This window comes from Lynx canadensis, chromosome C2 (genome assembly GCF_007474595.2).
Source record: "Lynx canadensis isolate LIC74 chromosome C2, mLynCan4.pri.v2, whole genome shotgun sequence".
NCBI classification, from domain to species: Eukaryota; Metazoa; Chordata; class Mammalia; order Carnivora; family Felidae; genus Lynx; species Lynx canadensis.
In genome coordinates this window covers 93,124,677-93,144,903 of record NC_044311.2, presented here as the reverse complement: position 1 = coordinate 93,144,903, position 20,227 = coordinate 93,124,677, and the positions used below count along the sequence as shown (strand labels likewise).

At 34.4% G+C, this 20,227-nt stretch overlaps 1 protein-coding gene across 3 annotated transcripts in view; it reads right to left on the bottom strand.

Moving 5' to 3' along the window:
• GSK3B (glycogen synthase kinase 3 beta) overlaps positions 1-20,227 on the bottom strand; it is a 196,671-nt gene that overhangs the window by 22,549 nt on the left and 153,895 nt on the right. For 2 of the 3 annotated variants that reach the window (XM_030330443.1, XM_030330441.1), the window contains exons 9-10: positions 11,779-11,817; positions 8,935-9,121 (exon numbers count right to left, since the gene is read on the bottom strand). In XM_030330443.1, the coding sequence (XP_030186303.1) occupies positions 8,935-9,121; positions 11,779-11,817 (226 nt within the window). The remainder of the gene's footprint in view (positions 1-8,934; positions 9,122-11,778; positions 11,818-20,227) is intronic. The other variant, XM_030330442.1, reaches the window with a different exon arrangement.

The following is a 20,227-nucleotide window of genomic DNA, read 5'->3' as shown; positions in this document are numbered from 1 at the left end:
TTACTGTCCATGCTGCCCACTTTCTCCCATTCATTTACTCTCTTATCAGATCACCTTTCTATGTATCTGTATATCCAGTTGAAGGGTCATGGTGGTTTTAGGTCACACACACACACACACACACACACACACACACACACACACACACACACACGGCTTGAAAAAAGCAACCTCTTTTTCCTTAGGTAGTAGACAGCCATTTGGGTCTAGGGTAGGGAGAGAGGGGTAACTAATGAAAAGAAAGGAGAAAAGTGAAGAAAATAAGGAAACAAGAAAAAGAAGCTGTGGGATCCTGGAGGTTTTGCCATATCCAAAGACAGAGGGGAGAGTAAGTAAATTCCACAAAACAACTACAAAGACTAGATTCTTAACCTAGAGTCAATGAGTGGCCTTTGGGTGGAGGCAGGGGGCTTTTGCAAGTTTTTTTGACTTTGACATACTAAAAATTAAGGAATCCTAAACCCTTCCCATTATCTATAACTCACTATCCTTCTTCTTTTCCTTATAGGGATTCCTTGAAGTCCACTGCTTTCCATCTGTTAGCTTTTCTCTACTTCAGAGAGATTGTTAATTGTTGTAACTTTTGCCTATGTGAAAAAGGAAGCCTCCTTATATTCTTGCTATAGTCCTGTTCTCTACACTAAAGTCTATTCCTTTTGTGGGGACAGATTATGGGCACTTCTATGGGGCTGGTACAAAATGGCTGTAATGATTTTTTGCTTGCAAGAATTACACCCACTCCCGGTCTCCCTGCCTATCCATGACAATGAAAACTAAGGGAATTGAGGCAATGAGTGCAGATCCAAACTGCAGTGTGGGCACCACAAAGCAAAATAAGATGACATTTTAAAGGACAGGTACAGCAAAGCAACAGAACTTTTCAGGATCAGGGAGAGTGCATGTATTCTTGAAGACAGAGAATAAGAAGTACAGAAAAGACTGAAAATAAAAAGCTGAAAAAAAAAGTAAATAGTATTATTTAATAAATATTTGTCCTAGGCTTGAGAGTACGGAGATAATTAAGGAAACAAGGAGGTCCATAATACTGAATTGGTGCTAGTTCGGAGAAAAGGTAGGAATAAGATAGACCATGTTATCTCAGAGACATGGTTGAAAACAACATAGCAACAGGCTCAGAAGGCTTTGGAAACGTTAATGATGATAAAGGTTTCTTTAACCAACCGCAGATACCATGAAACTATCCATCAAAAAAACCATATAGTAGTTTATCAGGGAATATTAAGAATCTTTTGATGGTGTATCAATCATTATGTGCTCCATAACCAAACACTTTAATGGACAATTTAAATAAAAGCAAAATGAATTTTAAAATAGGTATCGATAAAGGCAAGATACATTTATCCAATTATCCAAGATACAGGTGTGCTATTACCAAGGGACACATGCACCCCCATGTTTATAGCAGCACTATCAACAATAGCCAAAGTATGGAAAGAGCCCAAATGTCCATCGATGGATGAATGGATAAAGAAGATGTGGTATATATATACACAATAGAGTATTACTTGGCAATCAGAAAGAATGAAATCTTGCCATTTGCAACGACGTGGATGGAACTGGAGGGTGTCATGCTAAGTGAAATTAGTCAGAGAAAGACAAAAATCATACGACTTCACTCATATGAGGACTTTAAGAGATGAAACAGATGAACATAAGGGAAGGAAAAAAAAATAATATAAAAACAGCAAGGGGGACAAAACAGAAGAGACTCATAAATATGGAGAACAAACTGAGGGTTGCCGGAGGGGTTGTGAGGGAGGGGGATGGGCTAAATGGGTAAGGGGCATTAAGGAATCTACTCCTGAAATCATTGTTTCACTATATGCTAATTTGGATGTAAATTTTAAAAAATAAAAATAAAATAAAAAATTAATAAAGCCAAGATAGATATTCATCAGCTAAAAAGCTGACTGAATTCATTTAACTAAATTTTGCTGCACTGTTGTTTATAATGCAAATGAAAGAAGAAACATTCCCATGAAAGGGCAAACTGAATAAACTCAAACATACCTGACTACTTGATAAAGCAATCTTTTAAAATATTAAAACAAAACATAAATCTAGTTGACGAAACCTTAAGTATTCCTTAACTTAAAGTTTCTATTCTTCCAAATATGAATCCCAAATTCAATGACAAGTAGATAAGAAACTTTCCTAGGTTTTTTTGGGGGGTAGGGGGGACAGTGGCTCAGTGGGTGGGTAGGGTGTATATGTTTGTTCAAACTGTGTATAGTGTGAAAGCTGAGGATAAGTTGGAGAGAAGCAATCAATGTGCTAACCAGAGGGAAGAAATCAATCCCTTTGTTCACCAGACCTTCTCTAACAGTGATGTAATAAAATACCACTCATCAGGTAGAGAGGAATCTTCATTAGTTCTGAAGCTCAACCTGCAGACCTGCCGAAAGGAGTCACTGAAAGAGGCAGACATGCTTTTTCTTCTGCAATTAGGTCGAGGTCTTCATGTGTATATCAGGCCTCCTATATACATATGAAAATTGCCAGTGGTTGTCTATTATAGGTAAAGTGGTATTTCTCTCACAAAAAGGTTTAGACAATTTCACAATGGCATGCCCATTTCATCTGTGTACTTTTCATGAGCAAGAATTCAAATGTTAGGATGTACACCTTGATCACACACATTACTGAATCCTAATGCTGCTTCTATGGATTTTTTTTTAATAAACAAATAACCCTATTATAACTGCTCCTTTCTTCTCCTAACAATTTCAAAGTGTCCAGAAAATCCCTGACCAAGTTTCTAACAAAATCTTAAAATTAAACAAATAATTAAGCTTATTAGAAGGTCAGACAAATAGTAAAATAATTAGAAGGCTCACTACTGCTTCTTAGTGATATTAATGATGTTTAATGTGAGGACTACATAATATCTACACAAATCCATGACTACTTTGCCTTGGAACTGCCTAAGAGGAAGCATCACAATTTGTACCAGTCACCAAAAAATGTCTGAATGTGTTTAGTATACTACATTTATAGCAGTGACATATTTTAGAAGTTACCCAGCAAAATGTTAGTATTTTAAAAGATCTGGTGATGAAATCCCCAACCAGGACAATGCTTGCTAAAATAACTTTCCTTGTAAAAGTTCATACAAATTAGGTAGAAAATTTGGTATTGGGGAGGTGTGGTGGGATTAACTGTAGACTCACTTAAACATACAAAGCAACCAATTTCCCAATATATTCTAGCCATGGAATTAGGAAAGGAATTGGTGAATAAAGAAAATACTGATCCCCGTTGGAATTTCCTGATTCCAATTCGTGAGGTCTGATTCAGTTATGTCCAACCTTTGAGATCCAATGACTGAAGGAAAGAGGGTGTGCCAAAGGTCTCTTCAGGTTTCCAACATCTAGATGAAGATAGTATCATTCAGGGGGTCCCAGAGCACTGAAGCCCCAGTGCCAGAAAAATGAGATGTCTGATAATCTGTTTTGTGAATCCAGAAGGTCAAAAGGATCTCCAAGTTTTCTGTCCCTTGTTCATTCCTCTTCTTCCTCCTCTAGCTGATCACAGAAATGCTTGTTTTAATTATGAGTAATACTAGTGACCATTTATTCCTAGTTACTTGTGGCACAGTAACAAATATCAAATTGCAGTTAGCTTTATTGTTAAGCTTTACTTTATTTTTTTTTAAGCTTTACTTTAATACAGCCCTGTATTTTACTCAAGTGTTTAATCTTCATAGTTCTATTCATATGGCAGGTTTACTAGTTAAAACAACACTAACAGCAACTAGAAGGCACATTAGAAATGTCCAATAAATATTGGTTACATGAATATTGTGTTTACTTAAAGTGGCATGTGTGACTCAAACATTCATTAAGCACCTACTACATGCTGATCAGGAGTTATCTTTATTTCACTTGGGGGAATTAGTACAGACTTCACTGAAAATGTATGAGGCTGGAAGAGGGTTTTATTCTGCCTATAGCAGAACCTCACTAACACCCTCCCACCCCAGTGTTTCCTATCTCTGAACCCTCTCTAGCTATACAACCAACTGGGGGATTGATTCTCCTTTTCCAAGTTCTTGTATTACCCGGCTTTATTCTGGTTGTTCATTTATTGCTATTAATATGTGCTTTAGAGTTGCATCTGCACAACAGTTACATCTTTGCCTTGGTAAACAAGATCATCATTTGGAAACACTGATCCAAAATCAGAATACAGAAGGTCAAATAGAACAACATCAAACAACACTTCTTCCCTGGGCCGAAACACTCTTCGAGTGTAACAGTGATCTAGAAGGAAAAGGAGAAAGTACTACCAGTGATGACAGCCCAGTTTCAGAATGGTTGTTAAGATAGGGCATTTTAATGCTTAAAAAGGAAGCACCATCTCTCAAAATGATGGCACTCTCAATTTAACACATTTAGTTTTATGGAAAAGGATTTCAAGAACATATCTACACATTTCATGTGAACAGATACAAAGACTCCTGCATATCCTTTTCACTAATATGCACAGAATCACAGAGTCACAGCGCCGTAGAGATTGCATATACTCTATACACACCAAATACACACACACTCTTTAAATCCCCAAAGACATATTATGTATATTCAGACATACATAGAGCCATAATTATATCTGATATTCTGGGCAAATATAACAATTTGAAATACCAAAATAAAACAATCGTCACTCCTTTTAAAAAGCTTGTAAATAACAGATATGTATAAATAAAGTTTGAGCTAAATTATTTATTCTTCTTCAAGTTGAGCCTTTTCTTTACTTTAAAACGCATATGTCAAAGCTGAAGTTAAGAAAAACTTTGGAGGCTTCTAAGGACATTAAAGTTAGCTGACTCTATTAAATAAATAACTCTTTAATTAACAATTAATTAAATATTTAATTATTAAACAAATAATTAAGTAAATCTGATTAAATAATATGAAAAACTGTCCATTCACAAAAGTCCAATATTTTCAAAACCATATTCTAAAATCTAAGTCAATTTATTTTCATGTCAGTTTGTCTTATGAATGTAATTTACTAGAGAATAGGTAAATAGCATTTACCAGGCTGTGATTCATTATTGCAATAAACTTATTTAGGACCACAATGCACAATGAAACACCACTTCACATCCACTAGGATGGCTATTAAAAAAAAAAAAAAAAAAAAAGGAACATAAGTATTGGGGAGGATGTAGAGAAACTGGAACTGTTGTAAACTGCTGGTGGGAATATAAAACGTGCAAACCACCATGGAAAATAGTTTGGCAGTTCCTCAAAAAGTTAAACATAGAATTATCACATGACTCAGCAATACCCAAAAGAATTAAAAACAGTATTCAAATAAATATCTGTAAACAAATGGTCATAGCAGCACTATTCATAATAGCCAGAAGGTAGAAACAAGCCAAATATCCACCAACAGATGATGGATAAACAAAATGTGGTGTATCCATACACTGTGTACTGATTGTTTGTGTCCCTAAAAGTCATATGCTGAAGCCCTACTCCCCAACGTAATAGTGTTTGGAAATGGAGCCTTTGAGAGGTAATTAGGTCATGAGGGTAGAACCCCCATGAATGGGATTAGTGGCCTTATAAGAAGAGACACAAGAGACGTAATCTCTTTCTACCATACGAGGATACAGTAAGAAGGTAGCCATCTGCAAATCACAAACTATGTCTTCATCAGACACCAAATCTACTAGCACCTTGATCTTGAATTTCCCAGCCTCCAGAACTCTGAGAAATAAATATTTGCTGTTTAAGCCACACAGTCTCTGGTGTTTTGTTATAGCAGCCTACACTGATTAAGACATACTACAGTGGAATATTATTCAGCCATAAAAAGGAATAAAATACTGACACATGCTACAACATGGATGAACTTTGAAAACATTATGCTAGGTGAAAGAAGCCATATAAAAAGGTCACATAATGTATTACTCCATTTATATAAAATATCCCAAATAGTGAAGTCCAGAAGCAGGAAGCACATTGGTGGTTGCCAGGAGTTGGAGGAGGAGTTAATGGGGACTGACCACTTAATGGCTATGTTTTCTTTAGGAGCAATGAAAATGTTTTAGAACTTGATCAAGGTGGTAGTTGCACAACATTGTGAATATACTAAATGCCACTGAACTGTTTACTTTAAAATGGCTCATGTTATACAAATGTTTCCTCAGTTTTCAAAAAACTTAGGATTCCATAGAATAATAAATTTAGTTGTTTTAAAATTTTATTTTCTTTAGTAATAATGAATAATTATTAGTGAGTAAAGAATCGTATATATGAACAATGAAACCAAATCCTGGATTTTTAAATCTGATTAAATAAAATGTTTAAGTATCTCAGTTTTGATCAACACATACAGGTGTATTAAAGAGTTTATACGAAATTTGTCTGAATATAGGGAGAATCATTCTCCAAAATGTGTCCATTATAAATATCATGTGTGTTTGGGGTTCTACTGAATTGCTTACTTGACAAAAGGCTTCCTTAATTCATGTATTTGAGAAACAAAGTACTCATTGGAGAAGATACTTCGTGTGAATAAAACCACAATCAATGCTTGTTTGGGAAACTAAGTTCACCTGACAAAAGTGGTTAAAAAAAAGAGAGAGAGAGAGAGAGAGAGAGAGAGAAACAAATAAAGTTAACATTAACATAATAGTTTCTGATGTCAAGATTCCACAGTAACAAATGCTGGATGTCACTGTATCCAGAGCCTTTTAGAGACCACTTTAAAAAGCAACCCAGCAGATAGTTATATGTGTAGCTAATTAACAGACACCTACAGTACAAAACAAAACAAACAAAACAAAACAACAACAACAAAAAAAAACTTATGAAATTTGATACCTGTAGAATTTCCAGTGGTGGCCTCATACAGATTCAAAAAGTGCTTCATATCAAAAAATTTAGGTGATATAACCTAAAAATCTATGATAGTTCAAAAAGTAGCTCTACTGATGACAAAGACACAGATGTAAAAGATGCATTTATAAGAAGTATTAATAAAATTGTTTCATGAAATGAGAGGTAAAAAAGTGAAATGCCTGAATAAACATTAATCTTGTATAATGTATAATTTTAAATATTTTTGAGTTAATCAAAAGAAACCCTTTTGTGATCTTAATGGGAAAATAGAGTATCACTTTATATTCAAAGATTATAAGTATATGTTGCATCAGAGAAAAGACCGAAAAGAGCTACACTATGAAAATGTTACAGTGATTAATTTGAAAGGTAAAAGTGATTACTTCAGGATTGTGATTTTAATTTTCTCTATACTTCTTTTGCATTTTCAACATTTTCCTCAATCTACATGTACTACTCTTGATTAAAACAGAACAGTAAGAACTGAAAATAAAGTTTATTTTCTTAGTGACATGGAATTATATAGAACCTTTGCTCCAGAAGAGGCCAAGAGTCTCCCAGTCTAACCTACTGCCAAATTGGAGAACATTGGACATCATCCAGATTCTTCCTCATACTGAGATCAGTATTTTGAAAAACACTTGTTCCACTGTTAAACAATTGAAAAAGTCCCTGATTCATCAGTAATTTTATTTATTAATCTCTATCTATGCCAGGGGCTGAGGTCTGCATGATAAACTCAAATATGTAGTATTCTCTAATTTTCTGCTACCTACTATTGCCAATTTTATAATATGGAGAAAGAATATAGGCTAACACCTTTCTTTAGAAGATAATCTATGAGGTATTCTTTAAGTTTTCACTTTTCCAGGATCTACTGTCGGTTCTGTTCCTTTGTATACCCTACCCGTCTTTCATTAACATCTTAAAATGGCGTAGCCAGGACCTAAAACAACATTCCAAATGATTTCTGATCAGCCCTAAAGAGTCAGAATTAATCCCAGGATATCTGAATATTTTTCTTTTACCTTTATGAATGCAGTTTAAGACTGTATCAGCACTGCTAATAGTTACATGTTATTGACCACTTAAGATTATAATCAATGGAATCACCCAAGTCCATTTCACTAACAACTCAGGTCTTCCAAATCTACTGCTTAAGCAAAATGCATTTTTCCACTTCCAAGTTTAAATATGAGTGGGAGGGGAATTCATCTTAGAATAAAGGAAATATATATTTCTTGGTCACACAAAGCTCTCCATTTCCCTTGTATATTTTTAGCTTGACTAAACTAATAATCAATCGAATATTTATTGCGTGTTTTATCTACAGGAAATTGTACACTTTTAATGTTCAGTTTATGAAGAAAATCACAGCATCAAAGGCAGTATAGCTGATTAAATGAATCACTTAAGGTCTTAATCAGAGAGAAAAGTGAACACAGAAGTGGTTAAGAAATAATGACTTTCCCTGGGTCTTTTAGAAACCACCGATTCACAAACTCTGTTTTCCTCTCAATGTTCTCTCAGCAGCAGCAATAATGCCAAGCCCCAGCAGGGATAAGAATCTCTCTACCTACATCCCTTACACAAGTTCTAAGAAAGAGTTACAGAATTCCAGTTTTCCCTGTTTATATCTGACTTTATACAAATATAGCCACCAATTTATTTCTAGGTTTAAAAAACTTGATATAAATCCTTGGGAAGCAAGAAATACTAACATTCTAAGTTTCAAATACAAACCTGAAAGTTAAATTGTACATTAGTCTTATTAGCGAAATCTCTATAACTTCTCATGTGCCAAGATTTATTATAATCTGCCAAAAATGAGAGCAGCTATGTCTACTGGAAAAATCTTATCTGCCACTATTTTGTCCAAACCATACAAGTAGTGGCCTAGTGGCCTAGTAAGTGGTTAGAAAAAATGCTCCCTACTTGCATAAGCACTTAATGTGCCCACTTTTGTCCTACACAGATTTTAATTAACAGAATGTCACTTCACACACATACGTAGTTTTCTCAGAAATGGTAAAAAGAGCTAAGTGTTTGGAATTACCTTGAGTGGTGAAGTTGAAGAGTGCAGGTGTGTCTCGCCCATTTGGTAGTTTGACATTTGGGTCCCTTAGTTCATCAAAAAATGAATGTGCACAAGCTTCCAGTGGTGTCAATCGGGCAGTTGGTGTATACTCCAGCAGACGGCTACACAGTGCAATTGCCTCCGGTGGAGTCCGGGGTCGGAAGACCTACAGCACAAAAAAAAGGGAAAGAACAATTAATGCTTCAGTGTAAGAATCTTAGCAAATTATCCTTTGAGTACTGAGTTAATTCCCACCACGTACAACAACATGGTTGCATTTGTGAAAGGAAGCATCTAGAATGAAAAGAGTTAACTGCATATGCTTCACCACAATGGGGTGAACTGCTAATTAAAAACTATATGAGAAAAGCTCAGAGAAAAAACTAGGGGAAATAGGAAAAAAAATCTACAGCACAATTAAATATGCACACAAAATACAGGCACAAGAGAAAGACTGGATTCTGGAGGTAAGCACACCTAGAAAAATATAAAATTTTTAAAAAAGATTTGACTACTGTGGCAGTAAAATAAAAAGCTGCCTCTTTTGTGTGATTTTTAGCAGAATAATTATCAGAATAATTGACAGACCTACTCAAATTTGGTAATCAAGATCTTTTAAAAGAGAAAAGCTATTTACTTTAGATCTACAAATGCCAGTGACTTGGTATTAACTCTTTAATATAAGAGTCTACCTTATTTGAAAAAAATTCTTGAGTACCCAGAATTTGACAAAATGTCCAAGGCTTTTCTCAAGGAGTAGCTGTTATCACAAACATGGCCAGATTACCCTCATTTGAATGAATATTCTAGGGTTTTAATTAGGGAGAAAGAAATGTACTTTTCATTAAGAGCCATTAATTCACAGAAAAAGTCAACTGAAGGCTATATTAAAGCAAAATACATATGAACTAGTTTGCTTAAAAGAACAGAACGCCTTCCACATCTATGTCTTGAAATGCTTAATCAATACATAAAACTATGAAAATAACTGTTCTAAATTATGGAGAGTTGAAGAATAAAAACAGAAAGGAGAAAAACAGAAATAAATATAAACAGATGAACAGAAAGCCTTTGAAACAAAAGAAAAATGAAACGTATACCCCTTGACAGGAAGAACACAGGATAACAGAGGGTGTGGTAGTGGCAGCAGACAGACATATAAAGAGAGGCAGAAAAGTATAAATGGAGGGAAACAGTGCAGGAAGGACATGTAGATTGTGATGAGGCATGGAGGACCCTGGGAGTAAGGTTTCCTGATGAGAGCAGCTCATGTAACATCTGGCCGTTCACTTAGACTGGAGGTAGGAGAACTAGTTACTACTATAGAGCTCATTACTTTTCAAGAGACTACTTGTAAGAGTACTTTCTACAGTGAAAACCTTTTTTTCTTTTGTTTTTACACAAAGTTTATTGCTAATAAAGATATTTTCCATGGAAATCGAGAAATTGGCTTGAGTAGGAATTCATTTCAGGACGTTAAAGGCCTTAATTATTCATTTGACCATATTAGAAAACTCTCTGTACAGTCAAAAACTGCTTTATCTTTATTCTTTTGAGTGATCTGAGTTGCCTCAGTCAAGGAAATCTTCGAAGTATTATATTATTTGAAACGTTCAGATCTTCCACTATTCTAAGAAATTTTTCCCTCTCTTGCTTTCTAGCCAGGATCATTTTCAAACTCAGAATGTAAAAGAAAATAATCAGTGGGAAAACTCAGAAAACCTTTCATAAAAATATCAAGTATTACTGAGAAGTTTTATCCCTGAGGGCTGTCTGCATTTATTTCACAGCACATGGATTTATTTTGCTAGCTAGTCTAAGGAAAAATGCTTTTGCACCAATATGGGAGCACATAAGTAGAATTAAAAGTACCACTAAAAGTAGAAATAAGTGTCTCCTGCTAACATTCAAATGTAGGGTAGCTGGACAGTGAGTGTACTTTAATGAATAATTTCATGTTATATTAATGAAGATTTTGTGTTAAAGGTACTAATAAACCAGTACTGTAACCTTATCTCTGATTATTAAAAAAAAAAAAAAAAAGTCACCCACATCCTTTTAGTATCTTACTGGCTACAAATGACCATCCAGGTTGGTACTAAGATAGGTATTAGCTTATTTTGCCAGGGAATCCTAACTCATGGAAAAACAGAGTTAAAAACAATAAAGAAGAATTCATTCTAAGAGCCTACATTAAAATCAAGACTTAAGCTGCCTTTAAAAAAGTATCCGTTATTTTTTTTATACCCTTTGAGAGATTCCTGATAAGACCAGTACTCTATGGATAAAGGTTAAGTGGGAAATTATGTGGAGTCAAAACCAGTGTCTCCCAAAGTTCAGATTTGTGACCATAATATAGGGTGTGGTAGCATACAACTTCAAAAAATTAGAGGCCAAACTAGAAAACAGCTCTTCTGAATTATCTTTGTGTCTAAAGAAAAGGAAGCCAGTAACTACTGAAATCTGGCTAATAACAAAGCTTCTGCTGCTGTACTCATTTAAATTGTTTAAGATTCATAACCTTTATTGCTGCGTATCGTTGTTCATATTTATTCTTGTAAAAGTAATTTTTAAACCCCACAATTCCTAAACTTTAGACTAGATGTCAATAAATCACTCAGGAGACTGACAACCTAAATATATGATAAGTAAAACCTGTATCGCCACATAGTGAATGAAGAAGAAATCACAGCTAGCTACCTATGCTGTTTTTACTTTTACATTTCCAGAATGAATAACGGTTTTGCCTTTCTAAAAAAAAGTTTTCCCCCTAGTTTTATAGACCTGCCCTGAAATTTTGGGAAAAAAAAATTAAGTACATACCCGCACTCCTGAGGTGAAATGTCCTGTTCCTGACGAATCCTAAAGATGATAATGCAGTGAAATAATCCAAACAGGGGAAGTCAATCCAAAAGAGAATAGTCCAGCAAGGAAAAATATATCCAGTGTTATAAGAAATCCATGGTGTTGGGGGGGGGGACATAGAAAATGTTTATACAGTTATAAACTTTAAACATCAGTCTCCACAGTAGCAAGTCCAAGTTTTAAAAATTATTTCACCACAGTGTATGCAAAAAAATTTTTGATTGCGCAATGGTGAGGCACAATAAAGAAACATTTTAATTTTAATTTATTATGTTCCAATGCCAGTGCGTTTATTAAAAAAATACAAAACCAAAAAAAGTTAAAATCAAAATGAAATCTAGAAGTAAACTTCCCAAAGTAAAGTGTTTGGTCTTCTACGACCTGGATTCATCATCCATTGACATGACTGGGATGGGGCATATTAGCCTGCTTTTAAAGATATCAGTTCCCAATATGCTAATTTTTATCTATTAATTTATTCCAGTTAGACAGTATAAACATTTTTTTGCTTAATTATTAGTGATGGAAGAAAGTAATAAATATATTTAATTTATATTACTATAGATTTCAAGCCAGATATTTTCAATTTGTGTGAGCTAAGAAGGATCAGGCCACCGCGGATTATTCTCCATTTTGGATTGACTTCCCTGCTAAAAGATATTTGCTGACATTCTCATTATTTTAGGATTCTTCAGGAAATTGACATATCACCTCAGGAGTGCGGGTATAAACTTACTTTCTCTATTGTGGGCTTTGCCCCCTCATACCCTTGCACCCATTACTTAGTAAAAATAAATATAGAACATTCTTTCCTTTTTGGAAAAACTCACTGAAAAAAAAATGCTACATCTTTGAGCACTACAAATTCAACACAGTTCCATGTGCAAATATGCCCAATTCACCCACCAAAAGCTAAACAAAAAATATATACAATAAACAATACAACTAAGGGACAGTCACAGTTATAGGTGACATGCATAGTAATGTACACCAACACCTAGGCACAACGGAGCCAAATACGCAAGGGAGCTAGTAGGATCTATTATGTCTAGGTATTGAGAATAAAAAATGGCAGAACTCACCAGTAGCTGTGAATTCCCTTGGCTATTCTAAGAGAATTTAACATTCTTTTAGGATAGTTTCCAGTGGGGGAATTAATATTTTGCAAAAATAAATAATCCGCGGATTACTTTTAGTCTGCAGACTAAAATTTAGTACACGGATTAAAATCCGGCCCATCAGAATAAAAATCTCTCATGAACTAAAACACAATCAGCTGGACAAAGATAGAAAGCAAGACTAAAAAAAATGAGAGCACAAAGTAAGACTCAATTGGGCCAACTAACGATTAGTGCGCAGACTAAATATGGCCAGCCAAGTATGTTAGCAAGGCCATGAAGAGCCCAAAACACCCCCTGTAAAAACTAAAAACAAAAGTAAATAAATAAAATAAAACAGAACAAAGCAAAAAAATAAATAAATAAACAAAAGAAAGAAAACAGAAAGGAAAAATTGAAAAGAACTAAAACACTGACATGAACTTTTAAGTGATTCAAATACTACCTCACCTGTGCAGCAACTCATTTTCTTAAATTGAAGCAAACTCTCACCACAAATACTAGTCCATAGAAGAAACTAACAGAAAAAATTCATTTTTTCAAAAAGAAAGTCTCTATGGTATTGAACAAATGCAAATGAGTCCTTAAATGAAGAATTATTCAAAATAAATTTGCATTTGGATAACTCAAAAATGACAGAGGCAATTTTCTCCTTACATGTCCTAGACAGAAACTTTTGCCATCAAATACCAAATTTCAAGCTGGAGCTAACTGTTATAACTGAATCTTAAGCCTTTTAAAATTACCATTTATAAACAAATATCAAGGCCTATGATTGATTCTCATAGCATCAGCTCTCAGCAATTCTACTATATTAAACAGCCAACCAGAGCAATGTAAAAATGCCTATGGCAAAGATAATTAATCTAAGTAGAACACAGAACAAGTGCTGTGCCTGTTCCGAACAGCTATTCTTTCCTAGATTTCATTGTGATAAATAAATGTACAACATAGACGCTGTTCTCTGGTTATACACAAAATACACAAGCACCCAATGTTGAAGACTGATAAACCATGAACACTCCTAAAGAGCAACCCCAATACTGCCTCTCAAGCAGTCTATTTATCATCTAAACTTATTTGCAATTTGTAAACCTAAATGTAGGATTAAAAGTGAGACGATGCCATAGATTTGTTGAAGAGTTATGTTAATTAACCAGGTTAAGTAGCTACGAAAAAAACTTAAGTCTACTAAAGAGTTCACATGTGGTACATCATTCATAAGAAGCACAAACATCCTTTCCTTAGCCAAAACAGAGACAGCATTCAACAAATTTCATCTGTACTAATTAAAAGGCTTATTGAGTTTTCCTGAGCTCTACTACAGTAAGAAATTATTATATGTGTTGACATCAGCATTTAGTTAATTTCTCCCTCTAACATCACTCACTGATAAAATAGTACTGCAGGCTTACCCAGAAGTATGATTTACCAAATGTCCACTTACTCAATTTAATCTCTCATTGTTCACAAAATAGTTACTGTAGTTAGACTGACCTTCCTAGGAATATAGGAATATTTTCTTTTTATCCATACCTCCTCATCTTAAGGGACAGTCCCCTAGGCTACAACAATTCCTGACCTTACCAACATCTAATCAAATCAAAATCCTCCTTCAACAGCCCACCCCACCTTTTTCTTCTATCACCTTTAAGAAGGCTTCCTTTTTTCCTCTACCTCCCTCACTGGAGATCTGCCTTATACCTATACAGCATGTGAAACACCTCTGAACACCTACAGCACACAATCAAGTATCTGGTTATATATTATTCAATATTTGCTTCAACTGAGTCATTTATATCACCTGTAAGCTTTTCAAAAACAAGGGCTATATATTTTACTTCTTTTTCATACTTTATGGTATCTGGCACAGTGCTGGGTACATAGGAGATAGGTGTTTTAAGGAAAAAATGATATATTAAAAGTAGATTTTTGCTTTCTTTTTTAATTTACCTCCAACCCTATCCCTCTGCTCCCCACAAGCGATCTCAAAACTTATGCCTTAGTATTCTTTCTTGTTTATTTTATCCATCTTACATAGGGATTAGCTACCCTAGGGGCTAGATTTTAAAGTGCATAGTTTTCAGCAAAGAAATGGGAGCATAGCCAGTATAACTAGAAAAATGAGGAAGTCTACGCACATAGGAAAATAAATGTTAGAGAAGAAGTGATTATTCTAGCACTAATGAAGATGTAGGTAGAAAATTCAGTAGAAAACAGTGTATTTTTGACACAAGTGATAATGGATTAGTAGAATGTTCAGGGCAGATGTTAAGTAATAATATAAAACTAATTTACCTAAGCAACAGAACAAAACAGACAGGTGCAATCTTAGGAACTAGTAGAAATCCCACCATTGTTTTAGGCTTTCTGGAATACATGTGAGCAAAACCAGAAAAGGTTGATAAGCTTGCCTGCAAAAAAAGAAGTCTGACAACAAATTTTGTTTTGTGCTCTCTCAACCCCTCTGAAGGCATTTTTTAAAACTGTAAATGTGTTAAACTATAGTTGAAACAGCTAAGTTTACCAAGTGAAAAATATTGTACTGAAAAGCTCAGAAAAAAAAGGTAAAATTATAAAGTCTTCAAAAAATAAGTACGGTAGGAAAAAAAAAGTACAGTAAGGTTTTGTGTTTAGTTTTAAACATAGAGAATAAAAAATGTACCATGTCCTATCTAGTCTGGTACCTTTAACAGCTGAAACGACCCCGAACCCAATTTTCTGCTTACTCATAGCTAGTTGTAAATAGTACTACATTTATTCATTTTCAAGTATGTGGACAGTGTTCTAAGAAATTGAGTATGTAAGGACTGACTTGTGGATACTGCTTTCTGTGATACTTAACCAATAATCTACGGCCCCATATACACAGACACTTAACTATTAAACTTACTACGTGTTCCAAAGACTTAGCAACAAACATTTTAAAGTAACTGATATCCATCTTATTATTACCATTATGAAAAAGAAATTAGGAACTGCTACAATACATATGGTATAACTTGAAAGGTACTATAAGAGTTATATGGTGGGAATTAATCATGGAGAGCTCAGAAAATTAGAAAATATTTCATGGGAGAAGTTAAGATTTGAGTCTTGACAAAAGATTAAGATGTGGTAAGCAGGCAAGAAGATCCTTCCAAGTGTGAAAAGACGCTAATAACAGAGAAATATAAATCGCTTCTCTGGGGGAAAATTAGAGGTTAGAAAGGTCAGGAACAGAACAAGAATAAACTTCTTGCTATTCTGGGGAAAAAAAGAAACAATAAGGAACAGAATGACTGTATAATCTATTATCCAAAATGGGACACTTTTGAGAGTGAAGAGACATTCAATTAATAACTGAACTAGACAAGCAAAAGTGGGACATAATCATCACCTTGTCTTTATATGTATGTCATATTTTCCTAAAAGCAATGAGTAATCAGAGAAGATTTCTAAATAGGAGTGACAGTATTACATGTACTTTTAAGAAAACTTTGAGCCACCTGGGTGGCTCAGTAGGTTAAGCGTCCCACTCTTGATTTTGGTTCAGGTCACAACATCATGGTTTGTGAGACCAAGCTCTGCATGATCAAGCCCTGTGTCAGGCTCCACGCTGACAGTGTGGAGCCTGCTTGGGATTCTCTCTCTCTTTCTATCTCTCTCTCTCTCTCTAACCCACTCTCGCTTGACACATATGTGCTCTCGCAAAATAAACAAACATTAAAAAAGAAAAAAAAAAGATGTGAAACTGAAGGAGGGAACCTGGTTAGGAGGCTGTTTTAACAATTCTATGATACGATGATGGCCAAAACTAAACTCCGGGCAGGACAGAGAGGACAAACCATAGAACTATATTGGAGGCAGGATCTTTATATTACTTTAGAACTAAAATAAAATAATCCTTTATGTGCATATTACTATTTTCCAAAGAATCCTAGAAAAGACAATAGCTAATTGGTATCTTGCAAAAGAAAAAACTCCAGGCACAAAGAGTAGGAGTGATGTTCAAACTAGATCCTCACTTCATACCTAATAGACAGACTGTCATTTAACCATACCTCGGTATACTAAGTGCAGAATTTAAGCTTCTTCTTCTGCCAGCCAATTTCCATCTCTTTTTAATTCTCAAACTTTCTTTGCATCACTTGTTTTCCTTTCCATCTGGCTTTTTATTCTTTGAAGTTTACAGTATACAGCAATGCAGGAGGTTTTTATCCTCTTATCCCCACTCAGTAATGGTCCCTGTTTCAAAACATTAGCATTTTCTTTCCTACTTAAACATTAAATCAATGAATTAGATTGCTCTGGCTATTAAGTAATAGTCAAGGGCAACTTATTGGATTTCTAAATTCTCAAGATTCCTGCCCTAAACCATACTAGAAACATCTCATTGTCTAGTTCTTCTGTTTGCTATTTTTCCTACACATCTAAATCCCTTCACTTCAATGTTTGCATAAAAGACATTTCTTTCTTGATCTTTCTGTCTGCCGACATTTTTGAGCACACCAGCTTCCAGTATTTGGGGATATAGCTGTACTATACTGCAGCACAGAAAAGCAGGGTTCACATGCTCACAGTTTTAGGAAATGGACCTAATGTAGGTTCTATCAGAAGACCAAAATAAAGGCAAAGCAGCTTTTGTTTCCAGACTTTGTTACCTGCCCTCAAAAGGCAAGAAGCTCTTCTCTTTAGAGAACATTATGTGTTTCTTAAAAAATAACTTCACTGGCAGCCTAGCATAAGACAGTACTTCTGAGGCTGGTGTTTACTATCATAACAGAGAAGACAGGGGACTCACTTCCTGCCAGAAATTTAAAATTTTGTGTTTTCATTTTGATAATAACCTATTTTAAAAATCAACATAAGCATATTTTGGATCATCTAGATTCATCCAGATGACAGAATAGTGTCATGGAATTTCTGTGTCTGAATTTGGTTTTGTGTTTACAACCAATAACATCAACCTAGTTATGTGCGCTAATGAGAAATTAACATAAGTGTACTTGTTACATAATAAATGCATTTGTACTAAGTGAAAATCAAATTATGCCAAGGCACACTATATGAATGAAGAGTTCACAGTAGTTTGAACACACAAAATAGGTGGGAGAAGTGAGTCATCATTCTACACATGGTATATAGGAATGGAAGCCTAAAGAAGACAAACAAACAAAAGGGCTTTATATAGATTATTCAAGTTTGAAAAGCATTATTGTAAGATATAAAACATCAGGAGTCCACATAAGTAGAGGAAGATGTAAAGTATACATATTGACCACAAATCTTATGCAGGCTGCATTTTAATTATAAACAACCATTCCTCACCTCACGTTCCATCTTAGCTAATACTTCAAAAGATATATCCTGGGGGAAAAAATGCAGAATATGACACACACTAATACTGGCAGCAGTCTTGATGTAAAAAAAACAAGGATAGAAACTGTTAAAGTAAATTTCATGACCTCAATTTCAGCATCATGTTGGTTAGACAGATACTCTATATTAAGGGTAGCATGTAAGGAATACTTAGATTATACCAAAAAGAGCTTTATTTTTCTTTCTTCATAAAAATGACACTCTTATTAATGAAAGTGTGGAAATGCAGAACAAAGAAAATAAAATCACCTACACTCATCTCACTCAAACATTAGCATTTTGGAGTATTTCCCTGTATTTATTCAATATATAGAATTCTCTTTATTTTTTGTTTTTCTTTAACATGGTTGAAATCATAGTATACTACAAGTCACTTATACTTTAACTTATAAAACTTCACTGAATTCAAACTACAACTCAACCTTTAAATCCCAAAAGGTCACCTAGGAATCTCTGAGTTTAGAGCCAGGTGAGAGACCCTAAGTATCTTCTGACCCAGTTCAAAATAAACTTTAAGCATAAGATCAAAGAATGGTTTATCTCAGAATACTTAGTGTTTATTATAAATTTTAAAAGGTGTGGTGGGGAAGGCAACATCATGGCCAGTAAAAGCTAACCTAGAATTCTGGCACTAAAACACCAAGATCTCCGATTCTAAACAAGTAATTAGTGACAAAAGGATCTTCTGCAGTGAAGAGAGATAATAAGATTCTGAGAACTTGAAGGAAAAGTAACGAGAACCATAATACAATTTACAGAAAGAAACATACTTTGAATCTGGGAATATAAATTATTTCATCTATAGCCCTAAATTATTTCACCTCTTATCATAAAAGATACATAACCAACTAAATGAACCCATCAATGCTCAAAACAAAATGTTACATCTACATTTTTAAGTACAGAAAATCTCTGCTTGAACCATAAAAGAGCTGAACATTTCTAACTCACAAAAATATATAATGAAATATACATAAAGACGAGAAGAGGTACATGTTACATAACTCTAAATAAAGTCTGGCATTGCATGCGCGCGCGCGCGCGCACACACACACACACACACACACACACACACACAGTAGAAGTTTAATCCTGGCTTTGTCATGGCCACCTATGTGATCCTGAATAAGTCACTTGGTATCTTTGGCCAGAGTTTCTGAATCTATAAAATAAGGACACTGGAGATTCACTCTAGCAATAAGCCCTGATTGAGATTTTTCTTCCTCTGCTCTAATCTCACAAATTACACCGAAATGAAAAAACTTTTAAGTAAAATCTCTCTTAAAATTATTTCAATTAAGTATCAAAGAAAAAAATCAATTTTCTGGTAAATTAGTACCTATGCTCTTAGAATTGGTTCCATCTAATGTTGGGGTGAGGCTATCCAAGGGCTAGTGATATCCCATTAACATATCAATACTTTCAATGTATACTCCAAGCCAGATCAGATCTTTTTATTTCTCTCCCAAAACACCAACAGGAAAGTAAATAAAAGAAAAAAGACAGCATAATCTATAATAAGATCTATATAATAATAGTTTTAAAAATAAATATATGAAATATACATTTTCATATGCTATATATTGAAAAAGTATCTCTAATTGTGTGAAGAAATTAACTTCTGAGTTTTACATAGTCAAAATTTATATATAAGATACTACTCCTGATGAAATTCTTTATTTTGATGATATAGGTACACTGTCGTTATCCTACAAATAAAAACCCAGGCTGAAAACCATCTACAGAAAATCAGTAGGGACAAAACTATATACTGTCAATGACACACTGATACTACCCAACTATATTTAGATGCAGAGCTGCTGTATACTTTGTACTCAGGCAGCTATCTAGTATCAAAATAGTTTAGTTTAAGAACAATGAGAAACCCAAATTTAAGTTAACTACTGGTTAATGTGCTTTTTAAAAAA